This window comes from Xyrauchen texanus, chromosome 7 (genome assembly GCF_025860055.1).
Source record: "Xyrauchen texanus isolate HMW12.3.18 chromosome 7, RBS_HiC_50CHRs, whole genome shotgun sequence".
NCBI lineage: Eukaryota > Metazoa > Chordata > Actinopteri > Cypriniformes > Catostomidae > Xyrauchen > Xyrauchen texanus.
This window is the reverse complement of record NC_068282.1, coordinates 17,915,337-17,940,395: the sequence shown is the minus strand read 5'-3', so window position 1 is coordinate 17,940,395 and position 25,059 is coordinate 17,915,337. Positions and strand designations below refer to the sequence as shown.

The window sequence follows — 25,059 nt, the reverse complement described above, 5'->3', positions numbered from 1 at the left end:
GGTTTGGGTGGCCCGGGAGTTGGCCACAAGGCAAGGGCCGGTTCGGGGGGCCTGGGAGGAGGAGTGGCCACTGGGGAAGCTGGCGGAGCCAAGGTGGACTTCTGAGGCGGAGCAGTCGTGGCCTTGGGTGGCGGCGCCGAAGGAGGCGTAGGCAAGGACGCCGGAGACCCTGGGGGCAGAGCAGAGACGGGCAGAGCCGTGGCAGACTCAGGCGGTAAGGACTTGGGCGGGTCAGGAGGCGGAACAGTGTTGGGCGGAGTCAAGGGAGGCGATGGCGTAGAAGGCTCAGAAGGCGGAGCTGGGGGAGCCACTGGAGGCGGAGCCGAGGGGGGCTCAGGAGGTGGAGCTGAAGGAGACTCCGGAGGCGGAACCGAGGGAGGTTCAGGAGGCGGAGCCGAAGGTGGCGAGGGCGAAGAAGGCTCTGAAGGAGTCAATGGAGGCTTCAGAGGCGGATCCGGGAGAGGCTCGGAAGACTCCGGAGGCGGAGCCAAGGGAGGCTCAGGAGGTGGAAATGAAGGAGACCCCGGAGGCGGAACCGAGGGAGGTTCAGGAGGCGGAGCCGAAGGTGGCGATGGCGAAGAAGGCTCTGAAGAAGGAGTCAATGGAGGCTTCGGAGGCGGAGCCAGGAGATGCTCAGGAGACTCCGGAGGCGGAGCCAAGGGAGGCTCAGGAGGTGGAACTGAAGGAGGTTCTGGAGGTGGAACCGAGGGAGGTTCAGGAGGCGGAGCTGAAGGAGGCGAGGGCGAAGGCGGCTCTGAAGGCGGAGCCAAGGGAAGTTCAGGAGGCGCAGCAAAGGGTACCTCAGGAGGCGGAGCCGAGGAAGGCCTAGGAGACGGGGTTGAGGAAGGCGGAGCCGAGGATGGCTCAGGAGGCCCAGGAGGCAGAGCCATAGGAGGCTCTGGAGGCTGAGCCGAGGAAGGCTCAGGAGGCGGGGCCGAGGGAGGTGGCGCCGTAGGAGTCTTAAGAGGCGGAGCCCTGTAAGGCTCGGGAGGTGGAGCCGCGGGAGCCTCGGGATGCGGAGCCGCGGGAGGCTCGGGAGGCGGAGCCGTAGGAGGCTCAGGATGCTCGGGAGGCGGAGCCCTGGAAGGCTCGAGAGGCTCGAGGGGCGGAGCCCTGGGAGGCTCCAGAGACTTGAGAGGCGGAGCCCTGGAAGGCTTGAGAAGCGGAGTCCAGGGAGGCTCGAGAGGCAGAGCCCTGGAAGGCTCGAGAGGCGGAGCCCTGGGAGGCTCGAGAGACTTGAGAGGCGGAGCCCTGGGTGGCTCGAGAGACTTGAGAGGCGGAGCCCTGGGAGGCTCGGGAGACTTGAGAGGCGGAGCCCTGGGAGGCTCGGGAGGAGGAGCCCTGGAAGACTCGAGAGACTGGAGAGGCGGAGCCCTAGGAGGCTCGGGAGGAGGAGCCCTGGAAGACTCGAGAGGCTTGAGAGGCGGAGCCCTGGAAGGCTCAAGAGGAGGAGCCCTGGGAGACTCGAGAGGCGCTGGCTCTTGGACAGTCCTGGCTACTGGCGCTGGCTCTTGGACGGTCCTGGCTACTGGCGCTGGCTCCTGGACGGTCACGGCTACTGGCGCTGGCTCTTGGACGGTCACGGCTACTGGCGCTGGCTCAGGGACGGTCGAGGCTACTGGCGCTGGCTCAGGGACGGTCGAGGCTACAGGCGCTGGCTCAGGGACGGTCGAGGCTACAGGTGCTGGCTCAGGGACGGTCGAGGCTACAGGCGCTGGCTCAGGGACGGTCGAGGCTACAGGTGCTGGCTCAGGGACGGTCGAGGCTACAGGCGCTGGCTCAGGGACGGTCGAGGCTACAGGCTCTGGCTCACTGAACTCTGAGGCAACAGGCTCTGGCTCGCAGACCGGAGCAGGCGTGGGCTCTGGCTTGTAGACCGGGGCAGGCGTGGGCTGGGAGGCGGAAGCCCGTCTCCTCTTCCTCCTCCGGGCAGATGAAGTGGAACGTGCTGGCTCGTGGGGGGAGACTGGCGTGGGGATGGGCTCGCTGACAGGTGGGGCTGGCGCGACAGGAAGCGCCATGGACGACTGGGGAGTCACCACTGTGGGAGGAGAGGTGGAATCCTCCTCGGCGATGCCCACAGTGAATGGCGAGCCCCAGACCAGCAAGGTCTCCTCCACGAATTCCTGGAGAGTCCAACCGCGCGTCGCTGGTGGCAACAGCTCCTTGAGCGAATTGGTCAGACTAGCCCGGAAGAACACCACCAGGGAGGAGTCTGGGAAGTCGGTAGCCCACGCTAGGTCCAGGAAGTCTCTAATGTGGTCCTCCACCGGGCGGCTTCCTTGCCTCAGGTTCAGGAGGCGGCAGCTTACCTGAAGAACCGCTGGATCCATTGTGGTCGATCATTCTGTAACGCTTGGTGTGGAAGCAGGACAAGACAGACGAGAGGTGCGGATCCAGACGCGGTTTTATTGAACATTAAAGTTAACACAAAACAAACAGGAACAAATGAAATCCTCCACATGGGGAAAACAAAACTAAATCAGGAAAACATCGAGGGTACACGGAACTGGATGAACAAACGGGAAGACAGGCAACGGAGCAAAACATCAACATTGATCAAACAGGAAACAGGAACTAAACTAAACTTCAAAATGACAGCACAAAACAAAAGACAACAGTGAACATGACAGAATAAAAGAAACTACAAAAACCAAAACAGGAACTAACTTAAATTTCAAAATAACAGTACAAAACCAAAAGACAACAGTGAACGTGACAGACTAGGTGATACTTCACTTCTCTTCTGCGTGATACTTCACTTCTCTTCTTCTTGTGATGTTGTAAATTAGATGACTTGTCTGAATAGTATCCCACCGGACATGTTATCACTGTAGTATATGTACTCAAAGATTTTAATTAATGTGAAGAGTTGTGGTTGCAGTGGGGGCTAATACTTTGTTTATCTCCCTGGGTAGTTCTTGCTAATGCAACTTTATAATGAACTGGATCATCCCTCAGTGAGGTTAGATGCAGTGGTTGTTAGATACTAGAAGTTAGCTGTGTGGATATACATCAGAGCCAGCTTCTCTTGTGTTTTTAGGCAGCCAGCCAAGGCCTTCCAATTGCTTACAATACAGCTCAAATCTCTGTGATGAGTGAGACAGAGATACGTACCATATCTCATCCTCAGCACATTCTAGCCCCTATCAAATTTCTCTTTTTATGTGCAAAACATCTTAGATTAATTAACTTAAAATCCACTTGTGTAATGTTCAGTGTGTAGGTGTTTTCCAGCTTGTAAGTTTGTACATACAACTACAGATGGTCTCTAGGAAATGCACTCTTGGATTCATCTGCACTGGTTCTACACAGTATGCAGAGCATTTTCTGATTCTGCCTTGGAATGGCGTACATATTATAACATCCAAATCAAGTTTAAGTAATCTAACTGATTAACAGGCCAGATAAGATATTACATATTTTGACTCCCTCTCAACCAAAATGTCATAAGTGTGTCAAATGTTTGAAGAGAGCAGGGCTGGATATTCAGTTTTCCATTCAATTTTGAACTTTAGCAATAGGACTTTTGCTGTCACAAATCTTGACACATTCATAGCACCTGACACCTGATTTGAATCTTTGCCTTGCACAGACTGACAGTTCTAAATCTGTATTTCCATGTATTGTAAATTGCTTTTGACAGCTGAAGTCAAAGTATTGAGTATGATTGTAGGTGGGGAACATATTGAACTAACTGTTTTAATGTAAATCATCCTACAAAGGAATCCTTAAATAATGTTTAATTGTATTACATTATCATATATCACTTTCCTCATATACATGTTGTGTTATTCATAACATTTCACATGTCCTTTTAATTCTCTGATCTCTTAGTCTTCCCTCTGCACATATATATTATGGACTCAGATTTTGTTTGCCCTCGCCTTTGTCATCGGCAGTGTGTCCCTTTAATTTGTTATTTTATGTTTTCCTTAAATCTTATGCTATATGAATCTGTGAAGTTATGCAATGCTCCCTAGGCATTTTCAGGCCTGATGTCTGTACTGTAAGTGCCTGATACAGCCAAAGCACATAGGTCATCAGTTGCCTCTTATTTGGAACAGACAGACTTCCGTTGAACAAAAGCAGATACTTTCCCAACATATGCCAAAACTGCATTCAAGCTGTGTTGATGTGTCAAATTACTATTTTTAAACCATCCCTGGAGATTTTGGAGTGAAGAAATGATGAACAACTCAGTAATACAGTGATGGATATTAATATAATTTATAATGCTTGCATTTTTTCAGTCTGGAATTAATAAATTTTTTAATCTTCAAATTCTAATGTTTCTGCCTCACATTGTTGTATTTCGATTTGTGTAAGAAGCATGATGAGATTTCTTTTCTAGCATTTACTGTTATATGCTATTGTCATGTTCTCTGTTGTCTTTTGTTTTTGTGCTTATATTTTGAAGTTTAGTTTAGTTCCTGTTTCCTGTTTGGTTTTTGTAGTCCTTTGTAGTTTCATTTTATGATTGGTTTTCTCCTGATTAGTTCTCCTTCCCTGATTATTTTCCCAGGTGTTCCTTATTCCCTTGTTTGTTCCTTTTTGTATATAAGCCTTTTTAGTTTCCTTGTTTCCTGGTTAGTTCTTGCATGTTTTGCATGCTCTGTGCTAGGTCTCCCTTGTTTTGCTTTCTTCTGAGTTTTTCTTTATGTTTTTGAATAAACTGCTGCATATAGATCCCCATTCTCTGCCTGCTTCGTCACAGAAGAACTAACCACCATTATGGATCTAGCAGCTGTCAGAATTCTCCTCCTCAGGCAAGAGGACCGTCCAGTTGAGGATCATGTTCGTGAGTTCTTAGATCTGCCAAATTTAGTGGACTACCCAGAATTTTTCTTGGTGGTTTTCTTCAGAGCAGGTCTCTGTAGTTCACTAAAGGAGCTGTTGCCTCCGGCAGAACCTCACTGGACGCTCCTCGAGTTTGTGGAGGAGACTCTACGAGTGAGCGGCTCGCCGTTCACTCGTAGAGCTATTATCATTTTTTCAAAGTCTGTGAATTGGCTTGATGAGCGCAGTTTTCTTTCCAGTATTGACATACTTCCTATTGAAACAGGAATTTGGAGCAGGATATATCAAAGGGCTAGTGTTTTTTTTTTTTTTTAAATGTCCAGTATAGTGCAACGTACAGGTTCCCATACATTTTCTCCATAGGCGAAAATCATGTTCAATGGTGGAATTTCTGGTGAAGAACTTCACTACCCATGTTCCTGAAGAGAAAAGCTCAAACAATTAAATAATTGCGGAAAAACTAATTGCACCAAAAAAAGCTATGCAGTGACCGGCCACTTCCTTGATGCATTGTGAATTACGCAATCAAGTTGTTTTACTACTCATATATTTGCAAATATGGGAATATTTTGCAATATTATCAACAATTGTAATTCAATAGTTTTATTTTTTTCAATTCAGTTATTCAGTTATTTTATTAACAATGCTTCAGGTGATTGTAGTTTATTCCCTGATTAAATATACTGTCTTGTACCTTTGTTTTTATTTTGTCTGATTTTTAAACACTTGTTTTGCTTCAAATCATAGTTTGTAATGCTGTGATTCAACTTTGAGGTGGTTGGTTTGGTTAATGGCTAATGCACGTTTTTTATGAAGAATTTTATGAAATCTCTTTGGCAAAAATCAAGGGGGAAAATACTTCCGGAACCAAGATGGCTGAAAAAGTTGGCCAAAAAAATTCTGGATGCAGTCGATATCTCTCCGCTCCTGACGGTCATAGATGCTGCCTCGTGTGTCTGGGCCATGATCACACTGAGGCACCGTTTGTGGATGTTGTTGTTCTCACTGCAAGAACTTAACCATGGCAATGTTGCGGTCGCAGCTTTCCTTCCTGAAAAGGAACGCCACTCCGTAACTGTATTCCACAACAGTAACTATTTAAATCATTGGTATTTAGAATACAGTGACAATCAAAAAGTGTTTTTATTGCTGAAGAGATTACTTTGCATTTTATTGTAATTTGTTTCATTTAATATTTAGTCCTTTCAGATGGAAAAATGTATATATATATAATGATGCGAGCCAAAGGGCATTTGAACAGCGGTGAAACACTTTCTTATGAAGTGTTACATTCATATAAGCAGACAGAGAAGTAAGTTTGAAGTAAGTTTTGAGTAGAAGAAACGGAAATAAACCTTGTGTAAGTTGTAATCTTTACGCTAAGCTAAAATGCTATTTCTAGCCATTTTACATGCACGTGTTACAGGGCACGATCATATATTTTTTTAGCAAGAAAATTCACGTTGTATCGTAATTTTTTTTTTTCTTCTAATAAGACCTTTGATATTAGGGCAGAAATCATATTCTTTATAATCATTTTTGTATTGCTTTCCTATAAAAATATCTAAAAATCCTTAAAACAAGGTTTTAGTGTTTCAAATATATTTGAAACAACACTGAATAAGATATTTAGGGGTTTTAGAGAATTTATTTTTAAAATGTGTATTTTGTCTTACAGTGCTGGCAGAGTTTTTATAGTCAAAACAAGTTAAAAATCTAAAAGAAATCCAAAGTATTTAGAATATGTTACTAACCTTGTGTAATCTAACAAAATACATTACAAATTACATTTTACAGCATGTATTCTATAATCTGTAGTGGAATACATTTCAAAAGTAACCCTCCCAACCCTGATCATACTAATGACATATATAGATACATAACATACTGTAGCATGCTAGAACGCTTGCCCAAACATAGCTCATGGTTTGCTGATTGCTATTGCTAGTCAAAAGCAGGTGGTATTCTCATTCTAGAGAACATTTAATTGCACAAAATGAGTGAACGCATTGTGAGTCGTCAGTATTCCTGGAAGAGAGAGACCGTACAATTTCAATGCATATATCTGCTAAGTGAATTTTGTCATCATTTAGGAGTACTCTAGCATAGAAATGGCTTAAAAGCTAGCATAAATAAATAAAGTGCCACAAAGCTTTGATTTCATTGTATAGGGTCTTTAAATGCTTTTAATGAGTGAGTTTACATGATATGTGAAAAATATAAATATCTCACAATAATATTTGTTGAAAAGCAGAAGACATAATTGGTTATGTGCTTCCGTGTGTGATGTTGGGAAGCTTCTGCTCTCAGATATTTTTTATTATGTGTCGTAAATATTTGGTTTAGCTACGGAGCCCAATGTCTGGGAACATAATTCTTAAAAATCAGGAAATGTTACTGTTCCCACCACAGTAATGGAAATTTATTTTCAGCCTTCAGATAACATGAAACATATTACAGCAAAGGCCTGAAAAACTTCTTACATTCAACTGTGGGGTTATGGAAGAGAATGTCAGAAATTCAATCAGGAAAAAATAGTCTGAACACAGACCTCAATAACTCGCAGGTGATTTTGAAAGACCAAGTTGCCTGGAATATAAATGTCCCCCACTCAAATTCAGACATTGCAAGTAATTTAACGCTAGATAGAAAGACAAAAGTGGATCACCTCCTTGAAGGGATTTATTTTCTTTTTTTTTTTTGTTCATATCTTGTTCAACTTTGGAATTCTATACACGGATGGTTTATTTATATGTATATTATGTTTGGTGGGATTTCTGTAATAGCCCTTTTCTATATGTCATTTTGTATTTGAACATACGCAATTCAGCGGATAACAGAAAAGTATTTTTTGTTTACTCATGTCATCAGACATAATATACACTGATCATTTATGTATGATTATGTTTTTGTTTTTCCTATTGAGTATGTTGTTGCTTTTTAGCTGGCTGGAAAAATACAAATGGCCTGTAGTTAAAGCTTGTTCACTGATGCCAGCAAAGAGAGTTACACTGCATTTGTGAACATGAAAGAACCCTCATTTTACATGCACATATTCAGAGAACCTTCCTCAGCTCCCCAGCCTTTGAACAGCCATTAAACAATTTATCACAAGAAGTTCATTTCATTTCTTGAACCCTTGGGATGAATGGTATACCTCAGCATTTCACCCATATGATTTACACATGTTGACCACTCTGAACCTTCTTGCTAATTCATTTCTGCCTGTTTCACACAAATGGTAAATGTTTTATTTTTTGTTTTATTTGTTTAAGATTTTATAAGACTTTTTTCACTCCACCTCAGAGGGATAGTTTATTTTGGTTTAATTGTTATGCATGTTCACTCTTCCCCTCAATCATATCAGGTTATATTTTCTTTTTGCAGATCCTCCAGCAATCCATGAGATGAAAAGTCATCGGGTTCGACCCGGTCAGATGGCCCTGCTGAGATGTGAGGCAGCAGCTGTCCCCTCTCCTGTCTTCGAGTGGTACAAGGGAGAGAAAAGGTAAAAATAAAGAATAATAGATGGTAAAAGCCCTAATTTCATAAGTTTAGCTTTGAAGTGATTATTTGTCATATATTATGCATGTTAAGTGAGTTTATTTGTGGTTCAGAATGCTTACTGCTGTAAAGTCAGTGGGGTCCATTTTTGTGGCAAGTGTGCCTGTGTAATAAGATGGTGGTGTCTTAAGATTCTTGTGAAATATTTTGATGAATATTTTTTAGTCTCTAGGTTTCTTTAAAGGAGCTTTATGCAATGTTCTTGGAATACCATGCATAAAATGTCCCTACTAACTCTGTGACAGTCTTAGTTTATGTAAATAGCAAAACAAAAAAAAGTCAGGGGAGCAACCCATGCTTATTTAGCCAATAAGAAACCATGCCAATCAGAATCACTCTCTGTCTGTGAATCATTTTGCACGTTTGGGTTTGCTAAAATTGGGTTTTTAACATTGGCGATTTTATCTGAGGGTGGGGCTTTGTCAATATTTGGCAAAACTGTAAAATAGCATAGCCACAGCAACTTTAACCCACATAATAATAACAATACAATGAAAATGTACACCAGTTCGAGTGTAAAACTGAAGAGTGTAATTTCTGCCAACAAACGGAATTGCAAAAATTATATTTTTTCATACAGATTCCAGAAAACTCACCACATCTTTGATTGGTTGTAGAAACAGATAGTCCCACCTTAAACTCACACAATTGGTCATGCCAGGAAATGTTGTGATAGTGCCACGGTGTTACACTTTTAAGTAATATCAACCTACAAATGCCATACTAATAGTTAAACCTTTTATTAAGCTGGGATACAAAAAATAATTTTACCATCGAAAAATTACACTGCATCTTTTAAGGCTTAAAGGGATAGTTCACCCAGAAATTAAAATTATCTTATCATTTACTCATCCACATGCCATCGCATATGTGTATGACTCTGTTTCTTCTGCTGAACACAAAATGTTTTTTTTCAGAAGAGTATCTCAGATCTGTAGGTCCATACAATACAAGTGAATGGTGGCCAGAACTTACAATTCCAGTTACATACAATTCCAGTGGTTAAATCTATATCTTCAGAAGCGATATGATAGGTGTGGGTAAGAAACAGATCAATATGTACATCCTTTTTTACTATAAAATCTCCACCCTACCCAGTTGGTGGTGATATGAAGAATGTGAATACCCTAAAACAAAAAAGAAGAAAAATATGAAAGTGATCGTGGACATTTATAGAAAAACTTAAATATTTATCTGTTTCTCACCGACACTTATCATTTCGCTTCTGAATAAATTGATTTAACCACTGGAGTCATGTGGATTACTTCTATGCTGCCTTTATATGCTTTTTGAACCTTCAGAGTTCTGGCCACTCTTCACTTGCATTGTACGGACCTACAAAGCTGAGATATTTTTCTAAAGATCTTTGTTTGTGTTCAGCAGAAAAAATAAAGTCATACTAATTTGGGATGGCACGAGGATGAGTAAATTATGAGAGAATTTATCATTTTTGGACGAACTGTCCGTTTAATTGCTGAAAGTTGATCCTATGGTTTAATTGCTAAATGTTGATCTTTAACTGCATTACAGTCTTTGGTGTTATTATAAACTATAGATCTGAAGTTTATCAAATTTTATAGAGTGCCATTTTAAAGCGTCTTAATTTCAGCAGATAGTGACTCTTCGCATGGCATAAGCTCATGAAAATCGCTTTTGCAAAGTAACCATCATTTTGAACTTTTAATTGAAGTCAAATTAATTCAACTTGCTAGCTCTATAGCAAACTGGAACATTTGAATCATTCAAGCAATATGAAATTATATCTTAGTTGATCATTATGTATTATTTCATAATTTGTTGAAATTTTAAACATTTATTAGTCACTGTTAAATGTTCTTTAGGTATCTAACATAGATTAGTAGTTAATAGTAGTTTTAGTGGCTGTATTTTAGAAACTTTGAGTACTAAAATGATGATGTTTGAGGATGATTGAGGGAGGATCTGAAAAAATGAGAAACAAAACCATTGTAATTGTTTGCATTTTCAGAAAGAAATGCCAGTGTTTCAACAAGGCAATGAAGGGATATTGATAAAGTTATAGGTCCAATATTCAATAATACAATTTGCAAATAAATGCAAGTAGAAGACTAATTTAAATTCAGAATGCAAATTTTTAAATAATGTAATGAGTGTTGGTTAGATGTGTTTAAACAGTGATCATTCTCACAATGCAAGTTAAATGACATTTTTCAAACTTAAAGTAAAAAACTTTTAAAAACTTTGATTAAACTACATATTAAACTAAAGGCCTAAATTAAGTTTAGTTCCTCTTTAAAAATATTTAGAGTAACTTGAATGAAAATTATGATGCTAAAAAACAAAACCAAAAAACAAGGTTTACTAAAATGATCACCGGTGATAATATTACTTCATGTGATACATGTCCACTTCAGAAAACATGCTTATTTTATACAGTCACCTTAAAGTATAAACAGGTAAAAACAACTGTTAAGAAAATCTATCTTACCATCTTAACTCTGATTTTTAATTGTATGTTTGCATAACCTCATCACTAGTAAAGAGCATTCCAAGTCTCCGCACCAATCAGTGTTGACTCAAGTAGTGGTTCTTGAATTTAAATTCCAAATTACCCCATTACCCACCATTTACCCACTCTTGCTGAGAACGATCTGAATCAGCAGTTCACTCTGTGCTAATTGTAATTATAGACTTCACACAAATTTTTCAAATTGCAAAGGAGGCTTATTGCCATTGGTTCCGTAGTCTGCTTAATCTAAGGTTTTACATTGAAAAATAACATTGTTACTAAACTGTGTCTACTATATTTTGTATTGTTCTGTTTCAATGTAGAACTAATGGCAGGGAGGTGAAGGAGAATAATCATAATTATAATAAACTGAGAATCCAAGAGGAATAATGCAGTGTGCTTTGGTGCTTCATGATATGATAATCACAAAAAATGATATGATATTCATTGTTTTTCTTGTTGCTGGGTCTCAAAATTAGGTACTTTTTGTGATGTAGAGCACACACGAAATACAGATCCCTAAAACACTTTGGTATTTACCAGTTGGTGTATGTTACCAGTACCAGTTGCTTTTTTGTAACAGCATAGGACAAACATAATGATTTATCAGCATGACAGCTCTGAATAGATTTTATTGTGGTTATTTTGTACAATATACTGGTCAGTAACACCTCAATACACTGTGGTATTAATGTCATTTTGTTTAAAGAAAAGTTTTTGCTCATACTTAAGTAAGTGTCAGCAGGAGGGCAAACATCTACTGAGAGAGTTAGGGGAATAAAGGTCAGCACATCTCAACCTGAGAGAGCAACATGGATGACCCAGAGCAACTGCAGCTGAACCTTAGACCTTGACAAAGCTACAATCCATGTGCACATTTTTCTACTTTTCATTTTCCCTTAGGAAATAGCATTGTGCTCATACATTATGTAGATTGCAATGCTTAAGCACACTTTGACCTGAATGCTTATGATACAAGGGTGTTGAATCCCACACCATGTAGTTTAGACTCTGTATAGAGCAGGGGTAGGCAACGATTTTGGTAAAGAGGCCACATTGGGTTTTAAGTATTGCATGGGGGGCCACATTGTACTCCTTTTGAGATAAAATGTTCCGCATTGATTTAGTTTTTGTATCTTTTAAGCCCAGAAATGGTTGTGTTCTCGATTGTCTTAAGTATATGTGTGACTAATGGGACTATTCAGAAATTGCCTAAAGTATTATAATGCTCTACAAAGGCAGATACTTTTCTATCAGCTTATTATGAATAATTTATCTCTACTTTTTTTTATTATTATTATTATTTGTATTTATTATTCAATTTAACACTACATCAGGAGTCTGTTTTAATTAAAGAAAAAATAGAAAATTATAGAACTTTAAATGTTCGTCGTAAAGCGGGCGAGTTTACTTAATATTATTTACTTATTAAGTACTTATTTACTTATTATTTATTCTCACAACATTACCCGTTTACGTGCTAAAAGGGTCATGATGCGGGTCTTGTCAATGTTTTGACTTTTCATTCAGCACACAACTGAATAAAACAGGCTGCATGACTATGATAAATTATTACTGCAAGAGTTAGATTAACATACAGGTGCAAAGGGACTTCAACATATCTAAATTGCACAAATAAAAAATACATATACATATTCGTCTCTCGCTTGCTTTTGCTTCGCGTGTCAATGATGCCGAGATCAACTTTTATATTTAAAATAAAAGTAGGTTTACCTGCAATCTTAGTAGCACTAAACATAACAAGCAGCCTCAAGAATGGACACAGAGTAGCCATATAACACTTTTCATTGAGCAGAATATTGCACTAGAGATCGCTAAGTTTATTCAAAGGGAAAAGAGAGAGACAGAAATAGTGCACTCGCGTGCATGGTTGCCAGATTGCATAAAATAGTATAACATTAGGCAGAATATTTCCAATTTGCGCAAGTATAAATCTCAAACTGGGGTGTTGCATCTCTTATCTGGCAATCCTGAGCATGTTAAACACTTGTGGAGGTGTGTTACTTCCCAATGCAAGATAACTGAAATATCCAATGAAAAACTAAAATTTTAGGATAAAATTAAACCATGTGGAAGGGCGGCTCCACTGTGTGGGCCGTAAATTGCCCAGGTCTATTATAAAGCATAAATTCATATTCAAATAAATGTATACATTGAATGCACTGTAAATCACGTCAGATAAAAGTGTCTGCTAAACAAATAAATGAAATGTAAGTAACTGGTTAAAGGGATTTGTAGCAGATGTATGAAATCACAAAGGTGTCCAAGTATAGTAACCATAGTTGTAGTTCATCACATTAACTATGGTTACAACATCCATATTATCCAATAATACCATATTATTATATCCGAATATTTTTTGTCTTCATTTTGATTTAGTGTTTAACCCTTTAAAACATCTTTTTGTGAAATAGTGTACATTTAAAGTGTGTTTTTACTGGCTTTCTTGACTGGTCACCATTGTTTTGGTCAAAATTGGAATGACCTTTTAGTTCACGTCAATAGTCTTGAAGAGTGACAAATACTTTTAGGAATATTCGGGGGTTCAATACAAGTTAAGCTCAGACGACAGCATTTGTGGCACAATGTTAATTGTTAATTCTTTTGACTCGTTTCTCCATTCTTTAAAAAAAAGAAGTAAAAATTGAGGTTACAGTGAGGCATTTACAATGGAAGTGAATTGGGCTAAGGGTTTAAACACAGAAATGTGAAGCTTATAGTTGTATAAATGCACTTACTGTACATTAACTCTTTCCCCGCCAGCGTTTTTAAAAAAAGTTGCCAGCCACCGCCAGGGTTTTTGACGATTTTCGCTAAATTTTAATGGCCCGCAGAATATTTTCTTCCATGAATATATGAAGATGCTATATATCAAAATAAAGATCTGAGCCTCTGCTTTTAGGCATAAAAACGATTTTATTTTATCTTCATTTGTTCTTTTTTTATTGACACTTGAACAGAGGTAGGTTTTGTCAAAAACAACATTTCGGACAAAAAGCTGAGAAAAAGGCATTTTTATCAAACAAGTGCTTTAGTATTAGTATGGTGTTCCACTTCACGTTTGAGACGATCGCAGTCTGTTTCTTTGATCAAAGAGTTGCGTACTCTTTCAAAACATGCGTGCGGGTCTTCCTTACCGTATACCACCTAAAACACGGATACCCGGAAAATTCCGTGTTTGGCGGGGAAGCGTTTTTTTCATAAAACCCGGAAAATTCCGTGTTTGGCGGGGAAAGAGTTAATGCTCCTGTTAAAACTTGCGTGTTATTTGATCTGTAAAGTTTTTAAATCGTCATATTTATTGTCATTTTAGTGTTTAAGTGTTAAAAGCGTTACATCATCATGGCAACAAAGTTGTAAAATTGGATATAACTTTACACATTAGCAAGCGATTGTATCACACTAAAATCATGTTAACGCATATTATTTACGTCTTGTAGCTATACTTTAAAACAGTGTATATTTTAATGTATAAAGATTGGCCCCATTTACTTCCATTGTAAGTGCCTCACTGTAACCCAAAGCTTTTATTTTATTTTTTTAAGAAAATGAGGAACAAGTCAAAATACATTTTTGTGGTAATCCACATTGTGCCGCAAATGCTGTCAATTGAGTTTACCTTGTTTTGAACCTGGAATATTCCTTTAAATAGAGAGGCATGAAAAACTCCAGGACATTTCTTGTACTGCTTGACATGTCTTGTCAACTACCTACAGTATATTGAAATAATGTTTTTATTTTCAGGATTAACATGGGTCAAGGAATAGACATCAAGAATCTCAGCTCCAGATCAATTCTCACAGTGAAAAACATAACACAGGATCGCTATGGAAACTACACCTGTGTGGCTGTCAACAGGTTGGGAACAGCCAATGCCAGTGTGCCTCTGATTCGTAAGTAACAAGCATTACTCTCCCCTGACTTACTCTTGATGTGATGGGAGTTGCTTTTTCACTTATGCTGTTACAGTTTGCATGGAACTCCTCCTGAGAAAATACAGCATTTAATGCATATGTTCTGGTAAAAGAAAGAAAAGATGTTCAAGGTGTTCAAAAATGTAACTGTTTTGGTGACTGATGATTGCCAAGAAAATGTTTTGTAATGATTTCTTTGCACCTTGAAAACATGAGAGTATAAACAACTGAATCATTATTTTCCAAAAAGATTTAAATTTTGTTTTTTTATATATAAATATTATGAATTATTGAGTAAAAAATATCAAGAAGTTTTTCTATTACACCACATGACTTGAACAAATCTGTCTTTTCATAAAAATGTTTAAATAAACATCAGATGTTTTTGAAAATTTCACGCTCAGTGTTGAGGGTCTAAAGGTGTTCGGTCTGTTTTATGTTTGTTATGGTCAAAATAACAAAATGGCTACCTATTTTCTTAAGCATTTTTAATTTAATAGATCAGGACAAAAATGAGTTTCACATCACTGACCCTTAGGACACATGGCCATAATATGTACCCGTTACCCTCTGAATCTTGTGAAAAAAATCATGAAATATTATGATCATGAAAAAGTATTTTCTAGATCTCTCGCCCACTGTTACAGATTATTTTTCTAACCAAACTAGTAAAGGAAGTTTGTGCTGTTTTTATGAAGGTGCTTAAACAGTGGTGTAAAAAGTTGTTCTATACACAAAAGCTTTTTATGGGCAAAACCCTTTAAATTGTTTGAATTAGCTGGGTAGCTCAGTGGTAATGATGCTGGCTACCACCCCTGGAGTTCACTAATTTGAATCCTATGGTGTGCTGAGTGACTCCAGCCAGGTCTCCTAAGCAACCAAATTGGCCCGGTTGCTAGGGAGGGTAGAGTCACATGGGGTAACCTCCTCATGGTCACTATAATGTGGTTCGTTCTTGGTGGCGTGCATGGTGAGTTGAGCGTGGATGCCGCGGTGGATGGCACGGGATGTCTCCATGTCAATGCGCTCAACAAGCCACGTGATTAGCTGCACTGGTTGACGGTCTCGGACGCGGAGGCAGCAGGGATTCATCATGGGGATTGAGGCAAGTCACTACGCGACCACGAGGACTTAAAAGCGCATTGGAATTGGGCATTCCATATTGGGTGAAAACACTAAATATTTTCTATAACTGTTCTCTTTGTCATTTTTGAAAGTGCACGAAACGTTTGCAATCTTGCATTACCTTCAGTGGCGTAAGTTTCATGTGAATACAAGTCAACCCATTGCTAAACTCCAACATACCTGTTTGCCAGTCTTTTCAGAAAAATGCCATCTTTTCACAGTGGAGAGAGAGCTTGCATGCTCAAGGTTGCCAGATTGCGTGACTAAAGTGTCTCACTGGCAGAATATTTCCAAACTGTACAAGTGTCAAGATCTAATTGGGGGATTTCATCAATAGAAATCCTTCAACCTAACACATGTCGAAGTCTAATTAACTAATACCAGTTAATTGCCCTTTTTTAAAGTCTCTTATTTATCAAACGTAGAAAATGTAATATTTTACTTGTATGATTATTTCTGAGTAATACTTGACACACTTCATATAAAGGGAATGGTAAGGGGGGATGGTGGTTTTACAAGGGGGATGTTTTTTGTTTTTTCTCACAACAAGGGGCATGGCATCCCCTCTCATCCCCCTCAACTCGAGCCCAGAAAATGCTTAGTGTTTTTTTTACTCTGCAGTCCTAGAGTCAATGATAATAAAACTGTGTGGGCTAATAAACAAATGAGAAAAAAGTTGTAGTCTTAAAGTGACAGATAAAAAATTTGAGTCTCCTGCTTTGAAATGAAGCACATCAAAGGCTCAGTTGAGATGAAAATTCCAGTATCTTTACACATTCTACTGAAGACCGACAGTCTGCAATGCAAGAAAACCCAGAATAAACCACCAAGCTGCATCTACTTCTCCCTCCAGAGCTACTTTGTACTTCTCATTTTCTTGATCACTAATGAAAAGTAAACCAACCCTACTGTCCTCCTAACGAGAAATGGCAAGCACTTCCTGCAAAACACACACAAACCACAACTATACAGGTTGCAAATACAAGAGCAGGTCATCATTGCAAGTGCAGTGACTAAATTGCTTTTATAATATCGGTCAATAAGTATTGATGAAGTAAAGGTGAACTCAGGGACGCATTCATATTTAATGAAGAACTTCAACCTCAGATACAAGGTTTGGCATACTAATCAAAATGCAGTTTTATTTTTTATCCTCAGCATGAAGAAACCCATCAATTGAATGTTTTTCTTAGTGATACTGTCTAGATCAGTGGTTCCCAACCCTGTTTCTGGAGCCCCCCCAACAATTCAGATTTTAGATATCACCCTAGACAAACACACCTGATCCAGCTCAATAGCTCTTTAGAGACTTCACAACCTGAATTGGCTGTGTTAGATAAGGGAGATATGCAAAATGTGCAGTTTTGGGGGGCCTCCAGGAACAAGGTTGGGAACCACAGGTCTAGATTATTCCCAAAAATGTGTTTGTTTCTGCATGCCAGACATTTCCATAGCCAACAAATTTAGTCAAAATGTATAGGGATTGTTCTCTCCAAAATGAAAATCTGTTATCATTTACTCACCCTCGTGCATAATGTCTGAGCTGCCTTCTATACATTGATTGGGAATGATGACCAGAAGCTGTCAAGCTCCAAAAAGAAAGCATCTTTTATAGTAGTTATTTTTATTTATGCACTAAATTCCAAGTCTTCTGAAGCCATATGATAGGTTTATGTGAGGAATAGATAGAAATTTGAGTAGTTATTAAGTGAAAAGTGTACTTGACAGCAGTGGTCACCATTCACATTCATTGTGCACAAAAGAGCTGCCTGAACATTATTTTACAAATGACTCCTTTTGTTTCCATAAAAGAAATAAAGTCATATGGGTTTCTAAAAACACGAGGATGAATACGTAATGACAGAATGTTCATTTTTGGGTGACCTTTTCCTTTAAATTCCTTTTCCTAATGTTGGCCAACATCAAGGTGATTGAGTACTTTGGCATCTGCAAAGAATATTTAGCAAAGTGAAATCCTCTTATCATGGTGTGCTGCCATTTAAGGTCCTCTGTGACAAGGTGAAAGTGAAGTGGTGTAAAGGCCATTATGTCAATTCACTTGGAAGTTTAGGTGGAACTTGGTTTGCCAGGATTCATTGTTTTGGACAAAAGAGGGAATTGATTGTGAATGACTGACAGGTAAGACAGGTAAGCATTTGTTAACTGAACCTTCAAAAGAGGCGTTTTTAGCAACACTATCTGCACTGGCCCAACATTGCCACTAAAACTGAGGTAGCTAGCATAATTTTCACAACAACTCTACTAGGTTTTTATTGGACTGAATATTTAATTCCTCATTATTTTATGCATTGCATAAAGTGCTTGTTTGAATGTAATTCTTTATTATGCAGAATTAGTACGTGAACTGATATTATACTTAAGAGATTACATTTTGATTAAGAAAAAAGTGCACTTTCATGAAACGTTGGCATTGGCATGCTCTCTGCTAATGATGTTACAGTCAGATACACACAGAGATCGAACCACATGATTAAAACTGCATTATTTAAGCCTTACCATATACCAAATGACCCCAATATAGCTAATGGCCTTGGCATGGATAGTCAGACAGATTTTCTTTTGTAGATGTAAAAAATGCATGTCAAAGCAATGCACTCAGTCAGTCTTTGTTTTGCCCAGGCAAAAAGCTTTCAATGGGAGTCCATTAGTGCGTAAGATATTAACTTTCAAGGATGTTTACATATTAGCAATTTAGGATAACAGAAAATACACTCAAAGACTTATATATTTTTAGTGCATACAGCTGGGACAAAAGATTGATGTTTATAGACTGCTGAAAACTGCTTAAACCAGTCTAAGCTGATTTGCTGGTCTTAGATGGTCTCCAGGTCTGGTCAGGCTGGTCTTCTTGTTGGTTTTAGGGGGGTTTAGGATACTTTTCAGCTGGTCATGCTGGTAGTCCAGCTTTAGGAGATCAGCTTGTCCAGGCTTGGAGACCTGCTAGTCTATCTTAAGCTAGCTAACCAACCAGCTCAATCAGGTTTAAAGGGACAGTACGCCCATAAAAATGAAAATTCTCTTATTATTTACTAACCCTCATGCCACCCCAGAACTATTAAGGACCAAAAAGCACATATAGGCAGCATTTTTACTATAAATATCTACTTTATATACAGTAGATATACATATTGATTTTACCACCTGAGTCATATGGATTACGTTTATGCTGCCTTAAAGTGCTTTTTGGGCCTTCACATTTTTGGCTACCATTCACTTGAATTGAAGGGACCTACAAAGCTGAGATATCCTTCAAAAAATCTTTGTTTGTGTTTAACAGAAGAAAGAAAATCATGTTTATCTGGTATGGCATGAGGGTGAGTAAATAATGAGAGAATTTACATTTTTAGGTCAACTTTTCCTTTTAAGCAGTTTTTCTTTTCTTTTCCTTTTTTTTTTTTCTTATTTTTGGAATGAACGTCAACCATTGGTCACCCCATTAATACTCAGACACTTTTTCATGGCAAATTCTTGTAGTTCTACTTCATTTCATTTAGTAATTTTGCCTTCAATGTGCCTTCAAATTTTCTGAGAAAATGCAACAAAGGAACTTTCAGTTTGAGGTAATAATTGTAAAGCAGTCATTGTGTCTCTTTCTCTCTTTTGTTTAATTTTTTAAACCTTCCTTAACATTGTCTGCTATCTTGCCATACACCAACAAGTGAGCATGAGTTACACTGAACAGGCAAAGACAGTGGTCAAAAGGTGATCTGTGATAAACACAATTTGATGCAAGTAGTTGTTATTTTAGTGACTTTTAAATGGGTGATACATTGCAAATGTGGAAATAACGCTCTTTTAGAGTGACTTGACATTTACGTGACTCCTTTTCTTTAATATTTCTTCATTACTCACTGTCATCTCATTTGATTGGACTTTGTGTCCTTTACTTTGGATCTGAGGTTTTTACATAGTTTTTTTTAATGTGGGTGGACAAATAGGCAGTTAACTTGCTATCTGTGTAATAAGCTATCTGTGTGGGTAGATTACAGGCATATAACTCCGATATCTATTTGTTTTTTTGCATGATTGATTCTGAAACTGTAAGTGTGACTTTTATGTTATCTAGATCTCTAAAGGCCATGACAGCATTTTTTCTTTCTAGAAACAGGAGAATGTAAATGTGTTAAAAGAATACTTTACCCAAAAATGAAAATTCTCTCATTTACTCACATTCATGTCATCTCAGGTGTTTATGACTTTCTTTCTTTCAAACAATTCTTAGAAGAATATTTCTGCTTTGTTGGTCCTAACAATGCAAGTAAATGGGTACCAACAAGCTCCTAAAGGACATAAAGGCAGCATAAAAGTAATCGATATGACTCCAGTGGTTAAATCCATATCTTCAGAAGCGATATGATAGGTGTGGATGAGAAACAGATCAATATTTAAATTATTTTTTAACTATCAATGTCCACTTTCACTTTAACATTCTTCATCTTTTGTTTTTGGTGATTCACATTATTCGTGCATATCGCCACCTACTGGACAGGGAGGAGAATTTATAGTAAAAAAGGAATTAAATATTGATCTGTTTCTCACTCTCATATATCATAGTGCTTCTCAAGACATGGATTTAACCACTGGAGTGGTTTGGATTACTTTTATGCTGCCTTTATGTGCTTTTGGACCTTCAAAATGTTGGTGCCCATTCACTTGTGTTTAGAGGACCTACAGAGAGGAAATATTCTTCTAAAAATCTTTGTTTGTTTTCAGTTGAAGAAAGAAAGCCATACACATCCGGGATGGAATGAGGGAGAGTAAATGATGAGACAATTCAAGTTTTTGGGTGAACAATTCCTTTAACATGGCTTAGCTTTTTCCAGTTAGGAAGTGCAATTTGTATGTGTGAGGGAAATGAATGTCTCGCGCATTGTCTCAAACAAGGTACATCGCGAATTTGGTATGTTTGCTTGTCTGAGCTTTTCTGCAACTTAAAACCTCCCTTTTGCATTTTGCTGTCCCAACTATAAGACATTGCTTGAGGAGCAAAGATTTGCTGTCCCTAATTGGCTGATTTCTTCTGCTCTGTAATCCAAGCTATCTTTCCCCACTCATTTTTGCTTATAGCACAGTGCAGGCTTTGCTGAATAATCTCCACCAACCTGTTATTGCAGTGAGCCCAGAATAGAGTGGAAACACTCCAGAATAGCCCCAAAGAAACTCTCATCCTCCCTGATAAAGCCTCCACATCTTTGGCAGGCACCAGCTAATGGAAGCCTTGTTCATTTGCAATGCCTATCAATCACAACCTCGGTGTCATCTTTTCATATATCGCCTTTTCTTGTCGTCCTGGTTTCCCTTCTCTTAGTGCTCTTGCCGAGTTGTGCGGGATGTTGTTGTTGTGGTTACCATACTGTGACCCTGTCTGAGTCACGGGGTGGAGACATAAAAGAAGGGATGAAATGGAAGGTGAACTGGAACAGAAGATATTATGTCAATTTATTCTCATGAATATAATTTTTCTCCAGGCTAGGAAGCTCTTGCATTCATCTTACCGTTCAGCCAACCCTCCTGGTCCAATTCTTATTTCCCCATCAATCATATATCAGGTTGCTTTCCCCTTGAGCATCTCCAAATGCACTGTTAAGAACTGTCTGATACAGACTGTGCACAATTTTATGCTGATACATTAAAATGTTGTGTTAAGTGCACATGGTTTAAGAATCTGATTATTTAGTATATGCATGGTAAAATTCCTGTTCTTTAAAACAAAACAAACTTGCACAAATAGACACAAATAATGAAGTCTCAAGTAGCCAGAATTTTCATTACTGCATAACATCTGGTCCACATTGCAGCATGTTCTGGCCAAGAATTGCCTTAATTTTACAGCATTTATTAATCTTGGTTAATGTTATTGTTAACATATAGTAATACTGTAAATTTTTAAAATCAAAGGTATATGTTAACATTAGTTAATGCACTATAAAGTAACATGGGCTAACAATTAACAATTCATGATTCTCAATGCATTAACTAATGTTAACAAATGGAACCTTATTTTAAAGTGTTACCGGTTTGTTTTGTTTTTATGTGTCATTTAGGGGCAGGTTTATCTGAAATATATAATAGAGCAGCAGGAGAAGATATATTTTTATTTATATAATAATGTATCTCTGCAAACGATTGTACAGAAAACACTCACAAAATATCCAAAAATGTATGTAGACCATGCATTCAGAATTTCTGCTTGTCCAAAAGTAGTGGGAACTGACTATTTTACAGGCATTATTCAGAAAACAAAGTAGAGTATACCGTTCTGCTCAGTGATATAGAGTTAATTTGCTACGGTGCCTCAAACAAAACTCTTGAATATCTTAAGATTTGATGCTTGCCAAAATTAGTCAAATCCAGTGATAACATCATGATTCGGGAATTGTTTTTGCATTACCATAAAGTTCCAGAGAACTCTGATCAACATTTCTCCTCGTTTGTTTTTTGTCACGAAAAAACAACGAGCCTTCATTGTATTAGCCCAGTGCTTTGTTTCCAGGTGGACTGATAAAAATAAAAAAAATACTAAAACAGTATTTTTAGAGAGATTTATATCATGCTTTTTTGGTTTGGGTTGCATTTTGTTGTCTTCATTTGCAGTGGTTTTGAAACCCTAATAAAATTCAGTCAGTGACATTTGTCTTTCTCATTGACTTTTATCTTGTATTACAACAGTCATCATTTTGGCACAGTAAGGTCTTAAAGGGTTCTGCCTCGCTGTTTTTACGCTGCCTGTATGTACAGTGAATGTAGAAGGTCCTTGAAAAATAGGGTGTTTGTGATGCAGGGAGACTGTTTCAGCTATAAAACACCTCCTGTCCGATCATTAACCAAGAAGATGGTTAGAACCGCCTGGAGAAATGGGCAATCCTTGCGATGAGTCTGACCATGCATGAAAGATAGAAGGTGCAGCCATTCAAGGATGCAGCCAAAGGTTTCTCTCAATCAGTATTTCTGCAATTGTGATTCTAAAGATTAGAGAAGATTAGCCTATTCAAATAATTCATTTTGACCTTTCAAGTTTTGAAATCCATCGTAAAGAGGCTGGCATAAAGTAAATGAATCCAGCACGCTCAGCTCATTGTCTCGTTCTAATGCAACATTCTTAAAGTGATCTGACAATGCACAGCAGATACTGTAGCACTCCTCTCATATCTTTGCAATTTATGTTTCTGTGAATTGGATAGGAGCTAGATGTTTTCTCTGGTTGTACTTTGCAAAGGAAAAACAAGATATTATTGTAGAATTAAATGCAATTCCACTCTCCATAATGTGTTTTTCTTGCAAGTGAGAATAGAGGTCATCCAGCAAACTCATCAATCAACTTTTATGTGAATACTATGTTGGGTACTCCATTTTGCCCTTTACAGTACCTGAATATATTACATGCCAAGCAATACTGTAATATTAGTGTTCATCCTATATTAACAAGAGGAAAGACAAATCTTTTCAGGGCTCCATGAAGAACAAACAGAATCTTATATAAGTAGATATAAATAATCACTTTAGATATAATGTGCAACATGATCTCAGTTTCAGAAACACTGCAGTTTAGCAAGAGTTGGAATTCTTGATAGGCTGGAATTGTAATTTTGGCCATATTTTCTAAGAATGAGCAGCATATTTGTTATAAAATTGATGAAGCCACGTGTTTATGTCCCATTACTTAATATCAACAAAATGGTCTGTATTGTAAAGGGAAAGCAAGTAATGGCTTGAAATTTTGACCATTTCTTGCTGGTACATAGTAGGCCTGGGTGATTTATCAAATATTTACAAAATATTAAATACTATTTTGTTGGTGATATAAAATTATACCACAGGTCTGTTGAATGCTTGATTCTGATTGGTTCACAGACATTCTAAGGTGTGCAATTATTTTTCAAGGAAACGCACAGCTGTTAAATAGTTCTAGGTCTTGACCGCATAGTGGTTCCATATCACATATTGACTCCGGCCCATTGAATTGTTTAAAAATAATGCACACCCAAGTAGGGCTGCAACTAACGATTATTTTGATAATCGATTAATCTAACAATTATTAGAACGATTATTCAACTATTCTGCGATTATTGCACCAATTAATCGTTAGCTCTAAACCGATTATTCAGCTTGTGCCCCGACTTAAAAGGTTGTATTAAACATGCTTACTAACAATAAAGAGGACAAAATCATCTTCTATAGATACCTCTAAATGACATTTACTGAATTAAAGGGAAAAAATACATTTTATTACGTTTAATTCAGTAAATAAATTCACTGCAAAAAAAAAAACTGTTGTTATCAATTGTTTTTGTCTTGTTTTCCATTTAAAATTGTCTAAAAATCCTTAAAACATGATCAATTTACTTAAGAAGCAACATATAAGATATTTAGACTTGCTTTAAGAGAATTTGTCTTAAATATAAGTGTATTTTGTATTCAAGTGTATTTGTTACTTGGTTATACTTCTGCGAGTGCAGTAAAGACAAAATATACTTATATTCAAGATCTATTCTCTAAAAGTAAGTCTAAATATCTTATATATGCTGCTTCTCAGGTGAATGGCTCTTTTTTTTTAATGATTTTTTGATATTTTACAATATTTCTATTTTTAATATTATATTCTCAGATAACAATTTTTTCTTCTGCAGTATAGTACCTAAAGTAAATGTACATTGTTTTAAATTAGTTTTAAATATTTTTATTGGAAAACAAGCCAAAACAAATCATAAACGTATTTTGTTGCAGTGTTGGGGTGAAGACTACCCTCTCTCATCTTTCTGTTCACTTCAATCTATCTTTAACTCACAAAAAACAAACTCTCTCTTATTAATAAAGCTGCATATTGGCAATTTTCTTCACGATAAGAAATGCACAGTGACACATATATTATGATTCAATAAGTCACGAGCCATCGCATTATAATCTAGCTGCATTAAGTGTGCACACTCGAGGAATGAGTGTCCCCGCAAGTGTACATCAGCCGGGTGCAGTTTCAATCTCTCTCCCTTAGATCGGGACATTCGCGCAACTCATAGACGAGAATGCCAGTTTCGGAGTTTGTAGTTAATTACATGACCTGCTTCCGTATTATTTGAACTTTAATAAAGCTATAATGCATTAAATATAACTGTATTTAAGATGTAACAC

General features: G+C 38.1%; 1 protein-coding gene across 2 annotated transcripts in view; it reads left to right on the top strand.

Annotated features, from left to right (window-relative positions):
• negr1 (neuronal growth regulator 1) overlaps positions 1-25,059 on the top strand; it is a 228,957-nt gene that overhangs the window by 135,762 nt on the left and 68,136 nt on the right. For both annotated transcript variants that reach the window (XM_052130967.1, XM_052130966.1), the window contains exons 5-6: positions 8,188-8,308; positions 14,618-14,766. In XM_052130967.1, coding sequence (XP_051986927.1) covers positions 8,188-8,308; positions 14,618-14,766 — 270 coding nt within the window. The remainder of the gene's footprint in view (positions 1-8,187; positions 8,309-14,617; positions 14,767-25,059) is intronic.